The following is a 21,267-nucleotide window of genomic DNA, read 5'->3' as shown; positions in this document are numbered from 1 at the left end:
GATAGAAAAAACATGTGAGACTAAAATCAACTTAAGATTAAGCTCAGGGAAGTAGTACACAGATTTTCTGAGGCACCATGCTTTAACATGCATATTATAGTTTAGATTAATATAGTAGTTTTATTTTGGTGGGTTTAGTATTTTTGATAGTAGCTTATCTGTTTTGGTGGGTTTAGTATTTTTGATAGTAGCTTATCTGTTAATTTATTCTGTTTCAACCAGAAATCTAAAATAACTTAAAATACTGCAATAAAGCAGTCCCGCTCATTGATTTGCAGCAATAAGAATCTTAATGCTAGTTAAGTCAATGTTCATTTTGACTTATAACACGTGAATTGTGGGATAGCCAGGATTTATATCTCTGTGACCCAAATACATAGGCTACTCTCTAAAGACAAATCCTTGCCTTGAAAAAGCTTTTTTCTTTGACAACCTGAACAATGCACGGCAACAACAAGAAGGGTGTCAACATGACAGCGGGGTCCATCTTCACAGGGTGAGTCAGCTAGGTGAGAGTGGAGTGAGACCTGTCACCGACAAAATATTGCTGCTTCTCGCTCTAATGACGTGACCAGCTTCTCAACGTCCTCTATTTGTAGGTCTGTCATTAAAGTCATGTTAATTACAGAGGGGCGGCCACTTTATTGTCATACCTGCTGCTGAGATAGAGTAATCCCCTGTAGATGTGAGGACAAAATGGGCACCTTAATCTAAAATGCCAAACCATGCCTGTGATTGAACACAACATGGTGCTGCATGAAAAAAACATAAAAATCCACCTTACGCTGCTAGGAGTTGTCAAAGTAGAGACAGAACGGTTAAAAGTGTACACGTGTGGTACATCTATTTGGGATTTGGAATGAAATGAACCTCTGTTATTCTGGCATTGCAGGGTGTACTTCCCCATTAGGTGTTCATATTTAGAAAAGATAGTGCACTTGGGGAAAAAGATTCAACTACTGATAATTCCCTTGTCAAAACTCACAAATGATTACTTTCTCCACTTGCATTTTAATCTGTTTCAAGAATGTAGTTGTATTATGCCCCATTGAAAAATCTTGCCTATTGAATCAACTGATTATAGTGGTCAGCAGCAGCTCTCCAAAGACAATAGAGAATCAGATGGAGCCCGCCTAATCACATCTCTGTCTAGCAGCATAATAAGCCAATCAACATGTGCTGTCAACATTATTTCTTAGCATCACACCCATGCAGCTGATTCACGAGGATAAAAACGTGCGTTCTCTTCAGACAGCTGATGCACATAATACTTTGTGCACGGGGGTCGAGCCTCGGCAACAGAGGACAGGAGTCTTAGATGGCCTTGTTATCATCAGTTTTCTTCTACCGCAAAGTGCAATTTCACTGTTTGTCCTGAGCCTTTATCATTCAACAAGCCACAAGAGGATAAGAAAGCAACAGGCAGGTAAAAGTTCCACATGGAAAATTCTGCTTTCTTCGATAAAAAAGCTGTATCACTCGCCTTCAGCCTATCACTCCTGAATCTCCCCCACAACACATCGCCTTTCCTCCTTCAGTATATATTTTTTCATCCTCTTTTCATTTCTCGAGTCTGTCTATGGTCTGCTTGTGGTATTTAGTGGGCTCAGTCAGTCTCAGCCAAGATACACACACCCTTTATGTCCTCCTCTTAACTTTCCCATGAGTCTGATAAAAGAAAGTGATTTTAGAACCTCAGTAGGGCCAACCATTGCAATGACAAGTGTCACTACTTCAAGAAGAAAAAAGGGGTCCAGATTCACAGTATTATACTGATCAGTCAGCAACATTTTCCACTAGAAGAAATGCACATTCTGCTGCTGTCCGTGACAATAATAGCAAACCAACTCATAAAAGCCTCATTTGCTGTTCATGATTTAATGTTGTTTAAAAGAAGCAGCAAAAACCTGTACCGGCTCAACAGAAGCACTGTTGTAATATTGCTGTGTTGCCGAGTGCCATAGACTGTATATAAAGATGGATGAAGATGTACAATAATTAAGCCAAAATATCCTGGATACGGTCATGGAATATAATATTTATAGGTATGTTTTCATTAGTGTATAATATCCTGAAAATAAGGATCCTTGTATTTCGTTACCCTAGAAACTGCCATGTTTCTACAGTAGCCAAGAACAGACAAACTAAACGCTAGCTCTGGATGGGGGCTTTCATGTTTTTTGCAGCCATTGTAGTTTGTGCTACATGATTGAACGGCGAGAGGTATTCAGTTGGTTGCAATCTGCAACTTCACCACTATATCCTACACACTGATCCTTTAAAGAAATGATTCAACATCTTGGAAAACATGAAAGGTTAGAAAACATCTGTGGTTAGGGTAAAATAAAACTGCTTAGCAAAGCTTTAGATTTTTGGTTAGACAATACGTAGTGGTCATAGTTAAAAGGGGTAACTGTTGTGTTGGCTGTTCATAGAAAACAACAAATGAACTTCAATGTCACTCCAAGTCACATGCTTTGTTCACCCATCCACTTACACCTATATATGAGATTGGTACCAGTATTTATGAATAAGCTCTTCAGTGGCACAATGACCTTACTGTACTGCCACAACAACAGACCCTCCAATGCTCACAAATTCAAATAAGTCGTGCGATCAAGAGAAACTGCTCTCTGTTAATGTGCCATTTAAATGCAAAGAGTCATTCTGCCTCCTCTAGTTAGTTTCTCTACTCTGGGCCCTGGATCATCAAAGCCAGCAGTGTTCAGGAAAAAAACCCAGCAGAGCAGGGACAGGCGAGAGGGCAGAGGGTGGGGGCAAGAAACCATAAACCAGTTTGAAGTTCTGCTCAGCAAATGAGCATCATGTTCAAACCCCAAGAGGGAAATTTGAAGCGAGAGGAGCCTCAGAAGTCTGCTTAGCTTTACTGAACTCTGCCGAGCTCTGTGCATGTTGGACCAGCGCTGCAATAGCACTCATAGCTCAAAGGTGACTCAAGCTGAACCAAAGCTGCCATTATTGATGACTTTTTTCCGTGAGCCACATGATATTTGCATTCTGTCTGTGTTTGAAATAGCAGGGTTGAGTGTTTGAAGAAATCCAAAAGCAGACATCACATCTTTGCATGGATGACAGTGCTGCGGCTGTGTTTTAAATGGAAAAAAGGTCTATTCTCTGCAGCACTAAAGTCTGTGTTTCCGTCTACATTCTGAAGTACCTGCATAAGGGAAATACATAAACATACCCTTTTACATATTTGTTTTGAACACTGATGTGCATATAACCATTGAGCTATCTGCAAAACTACCAACACTCAATTAATGTGCTGCCTTTTGAAGGATCCCTTCCACTGCAGTGATAATTACCCTAATTTTCCAGATTGGCCTCTCTTATGAAGTTCATGTCGAGCAGTGGGGCGTGTTTCACTTTGATTTACAGGTGTGGCTACACTCTCTCAAGCTGAAAATGATTGTCCGAACAAAATGAGGCAATTAAGCAAACTGGCATTAAACAGAGACTAGCTATTGACCGTGTGTGCTTGATTAAACTTAGATCAACTGACAACCACCCTTTAGAAAACAAAATGCAAATGCTATACGGATAAATGCACACATAAACTGCATAAAATCCATCAATTGCAAATGGGTTTCAGTAATATCTTATATATTTTAAAGACCAGTGTGTAGGATTAAGTGGCATCTAGCGTTGAAGTTACAGCCTGACTGCGGCAGACAGTTTGTTACACAGAACCATCTGGGAAGTCGTAGTTGGAAAAGGGAAGGCACTTTCAAAAAATACTCAGCAGGTGATTGAATGACCCATCTGTCTATCACTGTCTATCATGGGCGAATTCAACGAACCATATAAGGTAGTTCTCTTAAGAGCGAAAACATCTTTTCTATGGAGAAAAGCCTTCAGAGCCGTTCTTTGCTCTTCTTTCAATGAAGAAATTCTCTCCAGTTCTGATAGAACTGATGGTAGCAGCATGTACGCTGACCTCTACCTGTGGTAGCCATCATTGTTGGTTTAACAAACAGTGTTTTCTCACTGCGTCACACCTAGTGCCCACCCTGTAGCTGCCAGTACTTCCACAAAGGACGCTGATTGGTCCGGCCCACTGTACTGGCCACAGTCACATAGACTGAATGCTGACAAGGTGGGTTCTCGCATGATCTCTTGAGTTTAGCTGGGTTAGTGAAGTTGCAAATTGCAACCATTTGAATAAAGTTCAGCCTTCCAAATTTTTTGGAGAAACTACAGTGGCCACGAAACTTGCAAAAAAACACCAAAGCCCCTATCTAGAGCCAGTGTTTGGTTTGTCCGTTCTGGGCTACTGTAGAAACATGGCGGTTCAACATGGTGGCCTAGAAGAGGACCCACTCCCTCTGTAGATAACAACAGCTCATTCTAAGGTAACAAAGAAACAACGATTATTATTTTCAGGTGATTGATTATACACTTATGAAAAGATACCTATATTATATTCCACTTCTGCCAATAGATCCTCCTAAACACACTAAATACACTACACACTGTAAAAGCTTTAATAGATATATTTTTATACAGAACAATATCTGAGAATTTAATCGGGACCAACCGTTCCAGATGTTACCAGTTCTCAAAGGGTGTGGTGATATTGACTTAAACATGGTCCATTTCCTGAGGCTCTGTGGGTTCAATTTAACTCCAATAAAATCTCCTTCAAGCGCCTCTGAATCCGCTTCAACTGATCCACCACAACAACAGAAACCTTTTCAATTTTACTTTTAAAAGAACGGCCGAAACTCTGTCTATCATGCACAGCAATCATGTCTGCCTTCCCACATAGCTCCAGACACTGAACCGGAGCATCTCACATCCCGCATTACAATACTGACAGGTGGGCTGAGAGATTCAGAAGAAACACTGTCATGAAAAAAAACAAAAAAAAAAACTGCAAAGCTGAGGGGCATAACATGTTCCTTTTTAGCTGCAATGTTTCATGTCATTGGTATTCCACTGGCTGGTGGGCACAAATCAATACTATTGAGCTGCTAGTGCCCAATAAACTAAGCTGTTGTCTCAATCGCAGTCTCTTTAGCGTCTCTGAGAGAATTTAAAGCCCTTGGAAAAACTCAAGGTAAAGCATATATTCGCAGTGTTACTTCAGAGGTCCTCCTGGGAAACTCTGACCTTGCATATTCTTCCTGAGCTGCAGGATAAAGCAGAGGGTTTAATACCCAGATCTGTTTTCATTGCTGTGTGAAAACATCACCGATAAAGCTGACACATCAGATGAAAAGGAAATATTTTGATTAACAAAAACAGCGTGTTCACTTACAACTTGACAGCAAATCAATTACACCGCCCTGTATTACATATTGATACAATGTAAATAAAAGAAAATACATAAGAAAGCTTAAACAATTTATATTTAATCGCCTGTCTCACTAGATTCAATATTAATGCATTACAGATGATAATCTATGTTCCAACCCCATACTTAATACTCTAAAGTAAGGGGTAAGAAGGCCACAAAAGTCACAATTTTCCAAAATATCAGTTTATATATTAGTACACGATATGATATAGTTCACCATCTCTGCTTGGAAATTCCTTTAAGCTTAAAATCCCCCAATATTACTGTAAGTAGATTTTAGCTGCTAACAGAAAATCTATACAAATGACTACAAAACATTTAAGTCTTGGTGGTATACGCCTTGCAGTGTTCCTGGGTCAATCATATTCTTCAGTTAAAATGTCTTTTGCCCGTTTAAAAAGAAAAAACATGTTTTGGTTGCTAGGGGGTTATTTTGTAAAAAGTAGCCACTGTAGTAACATTACAGTTTGTTGCTGGGGTGTGTCACTAATGGGTGGGTCTAATTGCTGGTGTTCTATGGCTGGTGGTAGAAATACTCAGATCCTTTACTTCAATAAAAGTGACAATACCACACTGCAGAAATAAAATATAAAATATTACTTGAGCATTATTATCAAAATATACGTTAAGTATCAAAAGTGAAAGCACTCAATGTAGAGAAATCATGAGTTACATGTTATCATATATTGTTTTATTATTATTACTCATGCATCAATGTGTAAGATGGAATCCTTCATATTTAGAGAGTAAATTATTTTATCCTGATAATATGGTAATATAATAATATAATGTGGTATGAAAATATATTCCATACCACTAAAACATACTGGATTCACTTTACCTTACATTTTGTTAAACACATATTTATTGCATCCCAGACAACCCATCTCCCTGTTTTTTATTTTGGAATCCAAACTATTTCCACACATCCAGTTTCACTTATTTTGTGGGGGATACAATGGGAAAGCTAATTCTTCAGCCATGGTGACAGGATTTGGATTTTGGAATGACTGAAAAGACGAAGGCTCCCCCTTGTCCCCTTGTTTAGAATAAATCAACAAATCACTATAGGACTGTATGCTGGTGAGCTAGACAGCCTTTTCAAGTCAAGCCAACTGAGATTATTCACAATTCTCATGATAATGGAAATTCACCACAATAAATATGTTTTTTTTTTATTGTGACACATTAAGCTGAACCTTATGGCTTTCCAACTTTGGCCCACTGGCACTCAACCAACCCTGCTGTGCCTGTTATTGGGTAGTAAGCTGCTCATTCTTAAAAGTTTGCCACATTATTGGTTAAAAAATATTTTATTTCTATTAACAATTCAACAAACTTACAATGCCTCTTTTCGTTTGAACTGAAATGTTTCTGTCATGATGAGAGAGCACGTAATGCTTTTAACTAATTCAACTGTAATTCGCAGAGTAATATTTTTGATAATGGATTAAATTAACACAATGTAACATTTTATACTACTAAATAACAGACCATTGACTGAACAAGGGCTATAATTATCGTAATATTAGGAAGAAAAAGATCAGTTATTAGAGAGTTAATAATATAATGATGGCTAGTGATGCCAGAGACCTATAAATGAGTCCCTAACACAGCCCGGTTTATCTATGACCCCCATTAGTGGGCTCACAACAGGTTCCTCTGATGATAAGATGTCACACAGCTATATATCAAATCTTCATCTCTTATCCAGCAGCATCTGAGAGGATCATCCAAGTCATCCGAGCATGTGCTCATCCCATCTGAAATTGACCTTCTCTAATGGATGAAAAGAAGATGAAAAGCGGTCTTTGTGGCTCTGCCGGCCCCTGAGGAACACCAGGAAGTGTAATCAGCAATGACCCATGCTAGACTCCACCAATCCCAGGGAGTTCCTTAACATACCCAGTTCGCCTCAGGGGAGCTATGCCTGGAACAGCGGAACAAGCACTTGATAACTCCAAATGAATTATGAAATCCTGGACATCTGTCGGCTCCTTCCTTCAAATTGCCACAATTTACCCAAGCCAGCAGCCTATAACCAGCACCATCCCCGCTTGGCCGCTTTCCTCTCGGATGTATGTTTGCGCAGCATTTCCTAAAGCAGGCCGCTTTAAATAAACATATATGTAAAATGTCATCGGAGATTGGAAGCAGACCACCCGTGCAGACACATGACAAACTTAAATAGAAAAGCAGCAAGGGTCTGAATGTGGGAAAACAAGCTGTCACAAGGTTGATGATTGGAACAGGGTCCAATAAGATTGTTTGGAATAAATCACAGAGGGAACCTAGTGAGTACGCTGATGTCGGCTGCGAGTCCATTTCAACATCCATTAACATTCATCCAGAGTGGAAATAAAACGTGTTCACACTTTTCTTCTAGAGTGAAAGACCGCTGTGATTACTGGTGAGAATAGCCAGATTTCACTGTGGGTTAGCAATGTGCATGTAATCATTATTCACCTGCGTCTTTGTTTCTACCAGAGTGATCTTGCTTTAAGTATTAGTTGTATCATCTTTTTAAACTTACTACAGTTACTGGAAAAGGGAGGCAGAGGGGTGTATGTCTCTGCTGAAACCAACAATTAACAATTATTTTGTTGTTATATTGTTTCAGTCATTTTTCAAATAAATGTCAAACATTCCCTGATTTCTGTTTATCAAATATGAGGGTCTGTTGATTTCTCATATCATATATAATTGTACACAGAAAACAACTAATATGACTATTTTATGACATTTTATAAAGAAAACGATTAAGATGACGAGAAAATAATCGGCAGATCAGATAATGAAAGTTCAGCTGCAGCCATAAATTAGGTTTTTGTCAGATTTGCTGGAACTTTCACTATATCCTGTTACCTGCAGCTTTAAACTAACTAAGACAAAGAATTATATTAAAAATTTACTTTAGATCTCATTTTAGCTGTTTTGATCTTCACCAACTCCTGAGGGAAATATCTCTTTTGTTTAGCTGCTAAATGCTTGTGAAAATATTAGGAGAAAATAAGTCAAATATTCTCCATCAACAGGGGAAATATCTCCTAAATATCTCCCTAACTAGTCACTAAACCAAAACAATGTGCTAAAACAGGCTATATACCCATGTAGTGCTGAGGGGAAGAGCAGAGTTTGGTGGCAAATCTTTGTGGGATCATCACTGCAAGAGACTTTATATTACACAAAGCAATTGGATCCAGTGTTAATGTAAAAATATTGATTAGTTCAGCTTTAAGAAATGATATAACGGTCTGCTCAAAGCCACAAATACATTATTCAACATTGGGTGGAGCCTACAGCTCTGAGTTTAGACTGAGAGACAGATAGAAAGGCTCCACCGTATAAGTAATTTAACGTTCTGCTGCATATCTGTGAACGTTTTTATTCTTCGCACCAGAGGGCATCTTGGGTCTTTCACAAGTAAACAGCTGATAATAAAGGTGAAAAGTAGCCAAAGTACAGAAATCAGCTGGGTCTCAACTGCTCACGCCACATTTGAAGGGGATATAGTAAACATAATGCATCCCTGTCTGTACTGAAGGACCACATAGTCAACTCTGTATTGTGCATATAGAAAGAGAAAAAAAAATAAAAAACACAGTTTATTCGCCAAAACAAGTCGGGTGATGGAGTTCATAGCCTCCCTGAAGCGACATATCCAACAGTCGCCGTGACTCTCTTCTATCGGTGCATGGCCCGGCAAATGTGTGCGTTTCTTTCCTGTTTAGCAGCAGTCAAAGTTTACTGCTTATAAATCAAAAGTGAGTCGGGAGGCAAAATTCGATCGCAAGTGCATCTCTTGAGATGTATCTGAGATGCATTCTGATGCTAAGTGAGGGGGAGGTGGACTGCAGTCAGTCCCCAGCTGGGTCGAGACACAATCTTGAATCTGAACAGGATCTAACAGACAGATCCAAATCTGTGCTAAACCCTGTCCTCTCCTCATCACTTCTCTTCTGATATGTGTAAAGCTCTTTATATTCTCTTTATCCTTGTATTATCTGTTAGAATCAAACTAACTAACAACATCAAAACACAGACGCAATGTAAACTGATACTGCTTTAATGAAAATGACCGTTTGAATACTTGCCATTTCATTTGATCTCCATTAACACCATTACCTCCATTAAACTCCTTTAAAAATCACCCATACTGCAGAGGTTCAGTTGATGTTACAAGCCTTTAGAAATGTTGTCAAAAACATCTAACTTTTATTTAAAGTGACTTTCACAGCACTGGCAGTGGTAATAAAGCACAGTAGCTCCTTTTCTTCGGTGCCTCCCCATTGAAAACCATACAATTATCCTGCCTTGATTGCTCTGAAATGATTTTAGACTTGATGCCTGGACTAGCAGTTCCCCTCTGGTAAAAGACAGAATTCTGCACAGACAGTTTGCAGTAAATTTGTTTTCATTAAATGTGTCATTATTTTATTCAGAACATTCACAGAGCTCCCGTAATGAACCGTCTGAAAAACAGCACAGCACATAAAAGCCGCGGCAAGCCCGCTTTATAGCAGACTGGTGGGTTATTCTGTGATGTGTTTTTGTACCAAAACAGCATTGTTTATAACTCTATTTCTGGACTAGACAGTAAATATCTTCACTTGGAGCTTCCCCGGTTCATGTTTGTTTTTTTACTAAATATATATTCCCAAATACCTGCTGCAGGAACCTGACTGCAAAACTTAGGCCGTGGGTTGATAACTGACTGCCTTATTAAATACAAGTAAACCTTCTCTTGAAAATTACATCTCAGTGGTTACCCTACCTACCCCTGTTCCCTTTGTAACATTTCCACTTCCATTAGCACATATTCCTCAAATCATGACTCATGGCTCTCTATATTTGTATGGACGTATAGAACAAAGTCATACGAGAGAGCAATGAGATGCGAAAAAACGCTCAAATAGGGATAATGGCGTAAACTACTTGAAAGCATTTTTGGTTGGAACACACGAAAATTGACAGAAGTAGTCAAACTGAAAAAAAGAGCTTAGGAGAGAAGTTAAAATTGTGCCTACTCACACACCCCCACACAGCTGGCCAATCACTGCATCCAGTTAAAGAGAGCAACAGGATGGACATTTATGATCTGCTGCTATGTTATCAACCTCTCAGATGGCCTGGGACATGTCTGCTTACTGTCCCGAGGGTCAAAACTAAATAGGGAGGAGCAGTGTTCAGCTCTTGGAACACACTGCCAGAAGACTAAAGTCTGCTCCAACTCTCAGTTCTTTTAAATCAAAGCTAAAGATGTTTCTGTTTGCCATCGCCTTTTATTAAATTACATTTGGGACTATTCATTCTTACCTTGCACTTCACTGTTGCTGCACTGTTATTTCTGTTTCAGTCTATTCTAGCTTGTTTTTATCTTTTATTTTAATCTTTTATATCCCATTTAAATGTGTCCTTTTTATCTGGTCTTGTGTTTCTTTTATATCTGGTCTTAATGCCTTTTCTGCCTCATGTAAAGCACCTTGAATTGTTTTGTTGTTGAAAGGAGCTGCACAAATACAACTACCTTGCCTAACATTGCAGATGATAATGTCTGATAATGGATCCTTCTAAATCCCACCCTGGATACATGTGCACCTCTGTTGTGTCGCTTTCCTCCAGCCACAAAAACACTAAGTTCATGTTGCTTTTCTCTGCCATAAAAGAAGATTTTTATTTAAAGTGCCTGAAATTGTTGGTTTAAACAGATCTTCACTTCCACCTGTTGCTTTTCATGCATGAGGGCTGTCCACAACTGGTCTGAGCTAACTGCTGCAGCAGGTGTGTATTATGCATAGTGGTCAGTGGCACATCGACTACAGCTACATTGTCCCAGGGTTTTGGTACACTGTAACACATTACACTGGTTCAACTTTAAAATGTTAAAAAGTTTTCCCTGCCGCCTCAAAAAAAAAATTCTCCTATATGTAAGCCCTAAACATTGATTATTAAATGAATAACAAAATACATTATGAATAAATAATTATATGACTAATTTGAGTAAACAAACCAACAATTTTGCAGATTGACATAAACTGTTTTCATATTTTCATTTCATAATGTCAAATTTTATTATAGTGGTGTGTTCACCCGCCACTCACCTTTCAGCCCCTGCCTCTCTCAAGATAGTAAGCTCAACAACTGCTATCAAATTCACAGTTCCGTTCGCAAGAGCAGCAACAGTGGTAATGTTACGAAATAAATTATATAATTAAAGTAAACCTTTGAAAAGGGCAAGAAAAACTACCATTATAAAATAAAGATATAGTCCTATAAATTGTTATAATGAAAAAAAAGATTAAATAACATTTATTTTTTTTTCATAATTTATTCATGTGATTATTCATTTTATGTGTGTGTATCTTATTAATTAATATTGACCACAGCTCTATAAGTGAACTTAAGTTGGACAGTTAGTTCTGTAGGTTCTGAAAATATAAAACAATTGAACTTAAAAACAAGTTCATTAAACTTAAGATATTAAATTCAAGCTGTTAAGCTGTTCAGTCACACTGACAGCTTATAGTCAGATTTTATTTCCATTAGTATTTTCTCAGTTAGAGATACAAAGAACTTAACTGCTTATGGCTGCTGCTGTTAGAGCCACTCTGAACTAGAGTTGGTATAAGGACAATATCCAAGGCTTTTCAAAGTGACCTTGTTAAATGAAGTGTGTATAGGGGTAGAGATTGAATTCAATACGAACCTCCATCATGGTTCACAGTGTTTTCATTCTCGTGAAATGAAACAACCATGACTTAAATTAACGTAATAAAGACACACAGCAGGTTTCCATCAAATATGATTCTCGTCAAACTACAAAACAGAGGCGTCTCAGGAGAGATTTAACTCTCAAACAATGCATGCTGGGAAGGCGGCTAATATGCTGAACGTGTTCTTTAGAAACTTAATTTGATGAGTTGAGTGAACTCTCAGCAGCACATTCATTGAACTCATCATTTCAAGTCAAAACACTTTAGATCTGAAGAACTCACGATTATATGTTATGAAGTGGTCTGATAATAAAAACTAGAAACTTAAATTAAAGGTCCAGAGTGGGACATTTAGAAGGATCTATTGGCAGAAACTGAATATAATTAAACTTGTGTATATGTACACACACATATATCTAAATTACCTCGTAGTAGATCCGGGGTCGGGTGTGGCCAATTGTAGGTCCTGATCAGCTGCCAGTCAAAGTCGTCCTCTTGGCCCTGTCGGTACTCACACAAACCAGGGTCTGAGTCCTCATCAAAGGTACAGCCAGCTACAGCAAGAAGGGAGAGAACAAATGTGCTATAAGAGGCGAAACAAAAGAAAATATAAAACTTGTAGCTATTAGTAAACTTTTTTTGCTACAGGCTGCCAGGAGAAAATTGGAGAAGGAACGCATCAGAGACACCAGAGAAAGGATTGCTCAGTTACCACAGGCTCACTGTAAATGTCTTAATACATCAACTACTAGAGAATCTTTGCAGCTATAAACTAAATTACAGCTAATGGTTGGCACCGGGTGGTCAGCATGTACTGCCTATCTCATCTATTCCCTCAAAATCTACCACCATTTGGTGCAATTAGCCCTGTGCTGTGAAAATGACACAGCAGCCACAGGTCATCCAGATAGCCAGAAATAATGGGAAGCAATGCCACAGCAGCGAAGGGGGTTCTTCAGCTTGATGGAGGACAACAACAGCCTGGCTCTTAGCCTGTGAAGGTGACCCAACCCTGTCTGGCCTCTAATGGTTACATTCACTATTCTGCCATTATCACACAAACCACAGGCTTTTAAAGCCACCAGCCCCAGTTGTCAAAGTAGGGGAGGAATGGTGTGTTCTTGTTTAATTGGTCACAAAAAAAAGGGCCACTGCAGAAAATGAATAGCTTGGACCAATTTCTGATCATGCACGGGCCTGTGTGCATAATGCTCTACTTGGCTTCATCCATACAGTCATTTTTACCATGGATAAGCAAGGTTTAGACAAAATTTAAGAGCTGGAGCTAACGATTATTATCTTCACTGATTGATCTTTTGATCATTTTGACTAGAGCTGCAACGATTAAAGCAAATTAACCGATTAGTTGTCAATTATTACATTAATTGCCAACGTTTAACGGATTTATTGTTTTGAGTCATTTTTTAAGGATAATTGTAAAAATTCTCTGATTTCAGCTTCTCAATAATGTATGTGAATATATACAGTCACCTTGAGTTTTTTTTCACCATTTTCTGACATTTTAAAAATAATGACGTACCCATCATAATTTCCCAGAGCCCCCTTCAAATTGCTGGTCTTGTCTGAACCACATTTACTACACTAAAAAAGATTGCTGAACCAGAGCATCATTAATGTTATTAGCTGTGAAAAAGCTCGGTGAACTCGGATTAAATTGGGAACGATAAAGAAACAAGAGTTCAAGCTCTGATGCTGCGAGGATATCGAGATTCAGGTTAGCAAGATTTATTCAGAAAGCAAAACAACATTGAAATAAATAAGATGGAGAAAGTTTGAAAAGGGAGAAGACGAAAACAAGCAGTGCTCATTGCTTAAACAAGTCAGTATCAATTAAAATATGAAAATCGCTTGAAACTCTTCGGCTTCCAAAGAGGGCCGACTTAATACATTTTTGGAACATGCGGACATTACAAAAAATATAAGCAGCGGGAGAATAACCATGAGTAGTCAAACAACTTTACAGGTTTTTAGCTAATGTATTCGGAACAGAGAACAAAGGCCAACCGTAAAATTACAGCCCAAACTCTCTTTTGTAAACATCCACCACAGCTTACAGCCTGACTTCCTGGTTCAAGTTTAAAGTGTTTGTTAGCCACATTTAAAGTCTGAGTGGTAGCCGGTCGGGCTGAACTGTTGCCTTTTTTACAACCGGTCTGATAGCTGACTGTTGGACCGATTTACCACGTTCCACGATCTCAAAACCTACTTGCATGAGTTTGGTGACATCATAATGGATAGAGCAGATAGATGGCTGCAGCAACAAAAATAAAACCAATGCTTTTGCAGAGTCTGACTGCACATCTAACTCCAAACTAACTCCTCTCTAACTCCAAACGCCCTGATCCCACTGTGGCCCCGGGACCCTCCACACTAACAGATCGTATTAAGGCTTGGCAGCAGTGCAGCTGGTGTTAAAGAGCTACTCTGACTCAGTGCCAGCTTCTACTTAATAGTATCCCATTTGGCCTACTCCCCCAATGTTGCTTTTTGTGTTTTGTTTAGACGCTCCATCTGTTTTCTTTATTAATGTATAAGTTTTGAGTCTGAAGAAATATTGGATGTTGCAATAAACTACTAAGACTGCTAATTTTGGACCACCGCTTTTGCCGTTCCTGCTGACAAACAAATATCATCACCCCACCACCACCAGTGAACGTCCTCACCGCCCCTGCCCTCATCCCCCTCCGCCTGCAGCCAACCAAGTGTTTCCGGGTGTGTAAGCAGATCAGAGTTTTAATTGCCTCCTGTGTGAGGGCTGCTTGTTGTGCTGCGCTGTGCCCGGTTATCTGAGGATGAGAGGGCTGAGTGTTGGAGCAGGCCCCGCGGTGAAGGCCTGCCTTTCATCGAGAGCCCTCCAGTTGCAGGAAGAAATGTCACCATCAGACACGTTCCACTGATTCCCCTCATTAAGACTCATCCTTCCCAGCCTCTTTTGCTTTTAGCGCACGCGTTCCTCTCAGTGCCCAAATGAGCTTCTCTGGCAGCAGGAGGGCAAGCCCATGTAATTAGAAAAGCCACGTGCATACTGCTGAATTCTTACTGACGTGTGTGTGTGTGTGTGTGTGTGTGTGTGTGTGTGTGTGTGTGTGTGTGTGTGTGTGTGTGCGCGCACATCTTTGAATGTGTGCACAGGAAGTGCTGTTTTGATGTTTACTTAAAAATGAATAAAATTATAATGAATCTGTCAATGTCACACTAGCTAAAGCTGTAACGACTGTGGGAATGAATTATTTGTGTTCATCACAGCAACAGGGAATCTGGCCCACGTGGGAGTAAGATTGCTAAAATTTCCACATAATGATAACCTGAATGTGAGAGAAAGCAGCTTTGAGAATGCTAATTGCTTATCAGACGCGATAGTGCAGTGCCGTTCGGCACAGTCCCCGAGCAAGCGCTGCCATGCAGAGCAGCAATAACACCTAGAGACGTGGACAGTGGGGCCCGAGATAACTTCAGTGAGCCGCAGTCACAGCTGACAAGCTTCTCGGGAAGAGAACAAAGAGGGAGAAAGGAATAAATGTGCAAGAACGAGGCGCCCTCCTCTTTGAAAGGTAGGAGAGGTAATTTGCCAAACAAGACCCAAGCTTGTCGTCAGATACCATGCCTGGAATGTGTTATCTGTGTTTGGCTTGTCCTACTGTCTCAACTCCAGCACATTCTCAACTCTTTCTTCTACCCGGCAAAGAAAATATTATTTAGTGAGATGTCAGAGTGAGACTGTAGTTTAGTCTAGTCCCTCCTAACTTAACCAGACATTAACTTGCAATTCCAGAGCTTCATATCCAAGTCACTTTATTGCTCCGACCCAAAGTCTGCAGCAGTGTTTCATCAGATTCCACATAAGCAAGCAATAAAAAGTTTTTCTTATTGCTAATTTTAAATGAGACTGCTGATCAGAGTAATCCTCTGTGTGGTGTGGGGGGGATTTTACTTAACGGTCGGCAAAGCCTGCAAAAGGCAGCTAAGAATCTCATTAACACGGCTTTCAGTGACGGTCTAAATGCTGTTTCAGAGGCTTCCCCTGTGAAATGTCAGAATTCTGAGGGGAAAACCCAATATTAGTCATTCTTCTGACTTTGGTATTAGTATACTCATTGTCAACAAATCTGAAGCCCACACTTTCTGACTGAAAACTTCCATAATTAATAACGACTTACACTTGTATATTTTCACGTTTTAAAGCCTCAGTAATTTCCTACAAAAGCTGGTCACTGTAGTTTTTAGCTTACTTCACTCAAAAAGCAGTTAATAGTGCATTTGTTGGGGACTATTTTCAGCGGTGGATCAATCCACATTCGGTGATCTAGTGAGTAGGACACTGTATATGGGATTGAGTCAAAAGAAACTACAGTGTGTGTGTAGGAACATGTCACCCTGTGCAACAGTGTGACTCACTGATGTGTTTTTATATAACAGTTTTACATAACAGTTATAGTACAGTATAGTGTAATAGTAGTAACAACAGAGCTCTATGGCCCAGAGGAAAAAGATACTTGTTAGTGGGTGGGTCAATTCATTGTTTTGGTCTTTTCATTGGGTTTGACGATTTCACCAGTCTTATGATTTAAACACCTTACTAAAATTGCTTTTAGCAAAAGCATTCAAAACAGATTTCTACAAATGTTTAAAATGCATGATTTGCCATGGCTTCAAGCAAATAAAGGGTTGGAACACCCAAATTACAAAGAATATGTTGTCTTTTTCAACTAATTTTTTTTTTATTTGAGTTTAAAGCAGAGACAGATTAACGTGAAGACAGGACAATGGGGTTTGACATGTAAAAAGACAGAATTAAACCATGGATGTTGTCATTACATATGAGTCTTAGACCACTAGGGCAACCCCCTAAAATACTGTTAGCACTAGAATTTACATTGACCTCCACTGTATTGTGGTGGAGGCATTAAATCACAGCAAATATCTCAACATCTGGGCAAATAAAACCAAATCTGATACCTCTAAATTTAAGGGAGAAAATATGTTTCGCTTTTGTAATTTGGTACACCAACCTTTGAATGGATATCTTTCAAAACCAGTCAGAAGTCTAATACCTTCGAGTGTCCATAGAGGGAGTTAATTGAATCCTATTAGCAGTGATTGTGTAGTATCAAAGTCAGGAAGTAGAAGGAAGAGCATAACTCTGTGGCGCAATGTGGCTGTAAGGCAGCCAAAAGAGGCCCTGGAGGGAGATTAATGGGAGGAGGTGTAGACCAGCCTGAAGTGCTTGTGATGGACCCCAGGTACGATTGTCCAACCTGGCCCACTTCTGCAGTGGATACCATGACCCTGACTAATAGCCCGCACAGCAGGCACATCATAAATACGTTGTGATGGAGAGGGAGGAAAACACAAGCCTCTTACATAGCATTTATCCTGGAGAGGGAGAAATAAATTAGAGGGCCGAGACAGAAAGCGTGGGCTGGGTGAAGAGCCCTCAAACGGGAGAAGGAGAGAGGAAGAGCAAAGCCAAAGAGGGGCGGGGATAATGAAAACAAATCACAGACAGTGTATAACAAGAGGATGCGTGGAAAACAAGACTTTTCTTGTCTGTCTGCAAAAGCTATACAGTACAAACCACAAAAGAGGTAATCAAAAGAGCCTGGTACGAGGATGGGTTTCTATTGATCTCACTCATCCAGCACAGATGGGCTTAAATCGTCTATGTACAGATTTAACAAGGACACTCATTTGCAATTACTCTTACAAGGATAACAGACGAGTGGCGACTCACAGATTCTCACAGATATAAATCCCAGCTATAGTATGGATGGCCGCCAGTCTGAAAGATTGCCTTTCACTGCTCATTTGAAGAAAATGAACTGTAAACGCTGCTGAAACCTCCATTAAAAAGACACCCTTGGACTTCCTCTCTCACGATCAAGTCGACTGCTGTTCTTTTTTTCCTGATGTTTCAAGGAAAAGGACTTTTCTTTTTTCTTCAATTCAGTTTAGGACTGCCGCTTCTCCTGCCTGTGAGTTGCTATTTATAATGCAGATTTTTCCTTCAGACACGGAGCACCATTCTTTGTCACTAATCTGTCTTAAACTTGACTGGGAGAAACCTCACCAAAAAATCTCACCCTGCACTGATAAGGCAGCTCAATCAGTTAAGCTCATTTCCCATTGCATTAAAGCAAATTCCGCAGGCAAACCACCTAATATTGTGTAACCAGCAGCAGAGCTCTGCTGGCACTCCTTTAATCAGAGCCTCTCAGATATAGCAACCCTGTTGGGACCGAGGATCCAGGATGTTCTGCCGCTTCTCTTGTTTGGTTTGAGATAAAGCTCCGCTGCTGCGTGATTTGCATTTGAGCGTGTGCAGGCAATGCATCAGACCTGACAAGTTTACTTAGTGAGGGATGGGGAGGAGAGAGACGCAGCTGTACAGCTCATCAATAGTGAGCCAGCAGAAGAATAATCGGAACACCACTTCCTCATAGACCATTAATAATAGCCACTGCATCTTCAGACGCCTTACCAAGGAGGAGGACAGGAGGAAGCACGAGAGAGGGAGTGGGGGGGAAGGGGAAGAAGAAGAAGAAGAAGAAGAAGAAGAAGAAGAAGAAGAAGAAGAAGAATAGGTAAAAAAGTAAAGTATGTTAAAGTGAAACAACACTCTTGGTAGACAGTATTGTTTGGCCAATATAGGTTTTTTATTGACAATACTGAAAACAATATGCAGACCAAAGTCACAAAGAGCCAATTTTTGGATGTCTAAAATCTTGACCTTTTTCATACTAAAAAAGTATTATTCTTTTCAACCTGAAACTGCACAGTCACCATCAATATAGCGACCAGAACTGAAAGACATAAGCCCAGATAAATGGCACAAAAAAACATGTATACATTGGCCTGTCATGATAACTACTTATAGTTATCTCAGAAATAATTGCAATAAACAATATAATTATAATTATATGTAACTAACTTTAAATTATTCAGACATTGGAATTGGAATGTGAAAAAACTAATAAAATATAGTTTTATAATTGTAGGGGAAAAACGCTGCTGTTTATTCTAGCATCATGTGATCAAGGTCATGTCCATATAACATACAATGATTCAATATCATGATAGGCAATAATTACATATCATACATATATAGCATGATAATGTAATTATTGTGACGGGCCTATGTGTACCCCACATTAAAGCTGCCCTGTTTGTTTGTTTTTTACATCTAATGGTACATCGCTATGTTGCCGCCCCAAACCTTAGTTCAAAAACTCCACAGGACACCTTTACCTAGATCTATCTATCTATCTATCTATCTATCTATCTATCTATCTATCTATCTATCTATCTATCTATGAAAACAGAGTGCTGTGAGAATATGTGCCACATGTATGTGACATACATACACATGGTTTTCTAAGGCGAGCTGAGTGTGATATTGTGGAAATAAAATGTACCAGGAATAAAATAACACTAAAAACAAAACACTTTATTAGCTAATAAGGTCACTAGCCAATGGTGTGTGCATGATCGTTGGCGTGTACACATATACTAAAGGCACGTTTCTAAACTTACTGTGAATTACCTGTGTGTGAGCAGTAATTATAGTCTAAATAATCTTTTTTACAAAGAAGATTACAACATGTGTCAAAGACCAGTACACTTAATGTAAAGGACTGTAAAGCTCACATATGAGAGAAAAAACTTTTGTAATAAGGACAGGCACTTTGAATAGATGTATGTATTTCCAATTTCCAAACAAAATTAGTATTATTAAATAAAAGTAAAGTCATTTATGGACAAAATGTGCGTTATTGATAATTGTCCTATTGTCTGTTTATCTACCTTTTCTCATTCTATTATACTTTGTTGCCTTTACTAATCTTTAAGTGTTTTTTATGCAACATTATCTATGTATTGTTCTGTGTTTTATGTCTGACATGGATACATGTGATGAGCTAACGATGATACAAGTCCTATAAGAAGCCACAGAGTGTAAGAAAGGTCATACAGAGCAGAAGGAGAACCTCATTAATGCAACATGGGCAGTTGCTTTTCTTTTCACTGACAGATCTAAAGACTGGTGAAAAAGGCAGGCATTGATATACACATGGTTGATTAAAGGAAGTATCCCTTCACAGTTTTATTTGTGAACCTTCTACATTTTACGCATCAGGCCCAAGGTGTTGGATTAGTATATCAGAGGACTGATTCATCAGTATATAACCAAAGTAAAATTCAATCACAGGTCTGACCCAAATGAATAAAAATACACGTGGCAGAACGCAGTGCTTGATTTTATTGAGACTGCCAACTGTGATAACCTGTGCGAGTAAACAGACTGCGTACGAGAGATCGATCAAAATGTACTTGGCGGAGCTCCAGCTGCAGTCATTTATCATCATTTATCATGATATGGGGATTTGACTGGAGATATCCAAGCATGTTATGACTGATGGACTGAACCGCTGTGCTCTTGTGACCTTTACAAGATGTAGAGTAAATGGTCTGGTAATGGCTATATGGCTGTCCAACCTGAGACAGACCTGGCCATAAGTCTCCATTAAATGAGGATGAACTATGTCTCCTATGAGCTGCACCCACGTTCCCCGTGCAAAGCCCTTGTTCCATCCATCCATCCATCCATCCATCCATCCATCCATCCGGGCTGGGTAGATATGCTTATCCAATCAGCACCCCAAGTGATCGTATCAAATCAGGACATATGTACTGCAATTCTCATACTACGAGTATTGCGATTTATTGTGATTTTTATTTATTTTTTTAACACTACAGCACACACTTCTACAGACTCTATGTGTCAGTCTTTTATTCCAACAGCATATTTACTATACTGTATATGAAAGAAGTAAATAAAATACTTTCTGAAGTAAAATGTAGCTAATACTAGCTAGCACCATAAAAAAAAATATTATGCTAATTTAAGCACGGTAATTCTCATTATGTGTTAGCATTGAGCTAACAGACTAAGCATTATTTATGTAAGAAATGTATAGTAGATTCAGGATTTAAGAAATCAATTCAAAAATTGTCAAGAACAGAATCACGATCCTGAATCAATTTTTGGAATCCATCCATCTATCTAAAATCTAATTTCCCTCCAACTTCATGGTGCACTTCTACTGCTCGGGTTGGGAGTGGATGCCAAGATTGGCACCGCAGGGCATATGCTGTTGTGTGAAATTGTTTCATTACTGGTCCACGATGGTTCCAGTCCCTAAGTGCAACTGGGGAAAA

General features: G+C 39.2%; 1 protein-coding gene across 10 annotated transcripts in view; it reads right to left on the bottom strand.

The window, feature by feature from the left end:
• Positions 1-21,267, bottom strand: part of ptprua (protein tyrosine phosphatase receptor type Ua) — a 194,093-nt gene that overhangs the window by 127,929 nt on the left and 44,897 nt on the right. For all 10 annotated transcript variants that reach the window (XM_051390539.1, XM_051390540.1, XM_051390541.1 and 7 more), the window contains exon 2: positions 12,459-12,587. In XM_051390539.1, coding sequence (XP_051246499.1) covers positions 12,459-12,587 — 129 coding nt within the window. The remainder of the gene's footprint in view (positions 1-12,458; positions 12,588-21,267) is intronic.

Source organism: Dicentrarchus labrax, unplaced genomic scaffold (genome assembly GCF_905237075.1).
Source record: "Dicentrarchus labrax unplaced genomic scaffold, dlabrax2021, whole genome shotgun sequence".
NCBI classification, from domain to species: domain Eukaryota; kingdom Metazoa; phylum Chordata; class Actinopteri; family Moronidae; genus Dicentrarchus; species Dicentrarchus labrax.
Note: the sequence above shows the minus strand (reverse complement) of the source record. Positions and strands in the feature narration are given on the sequence as shown.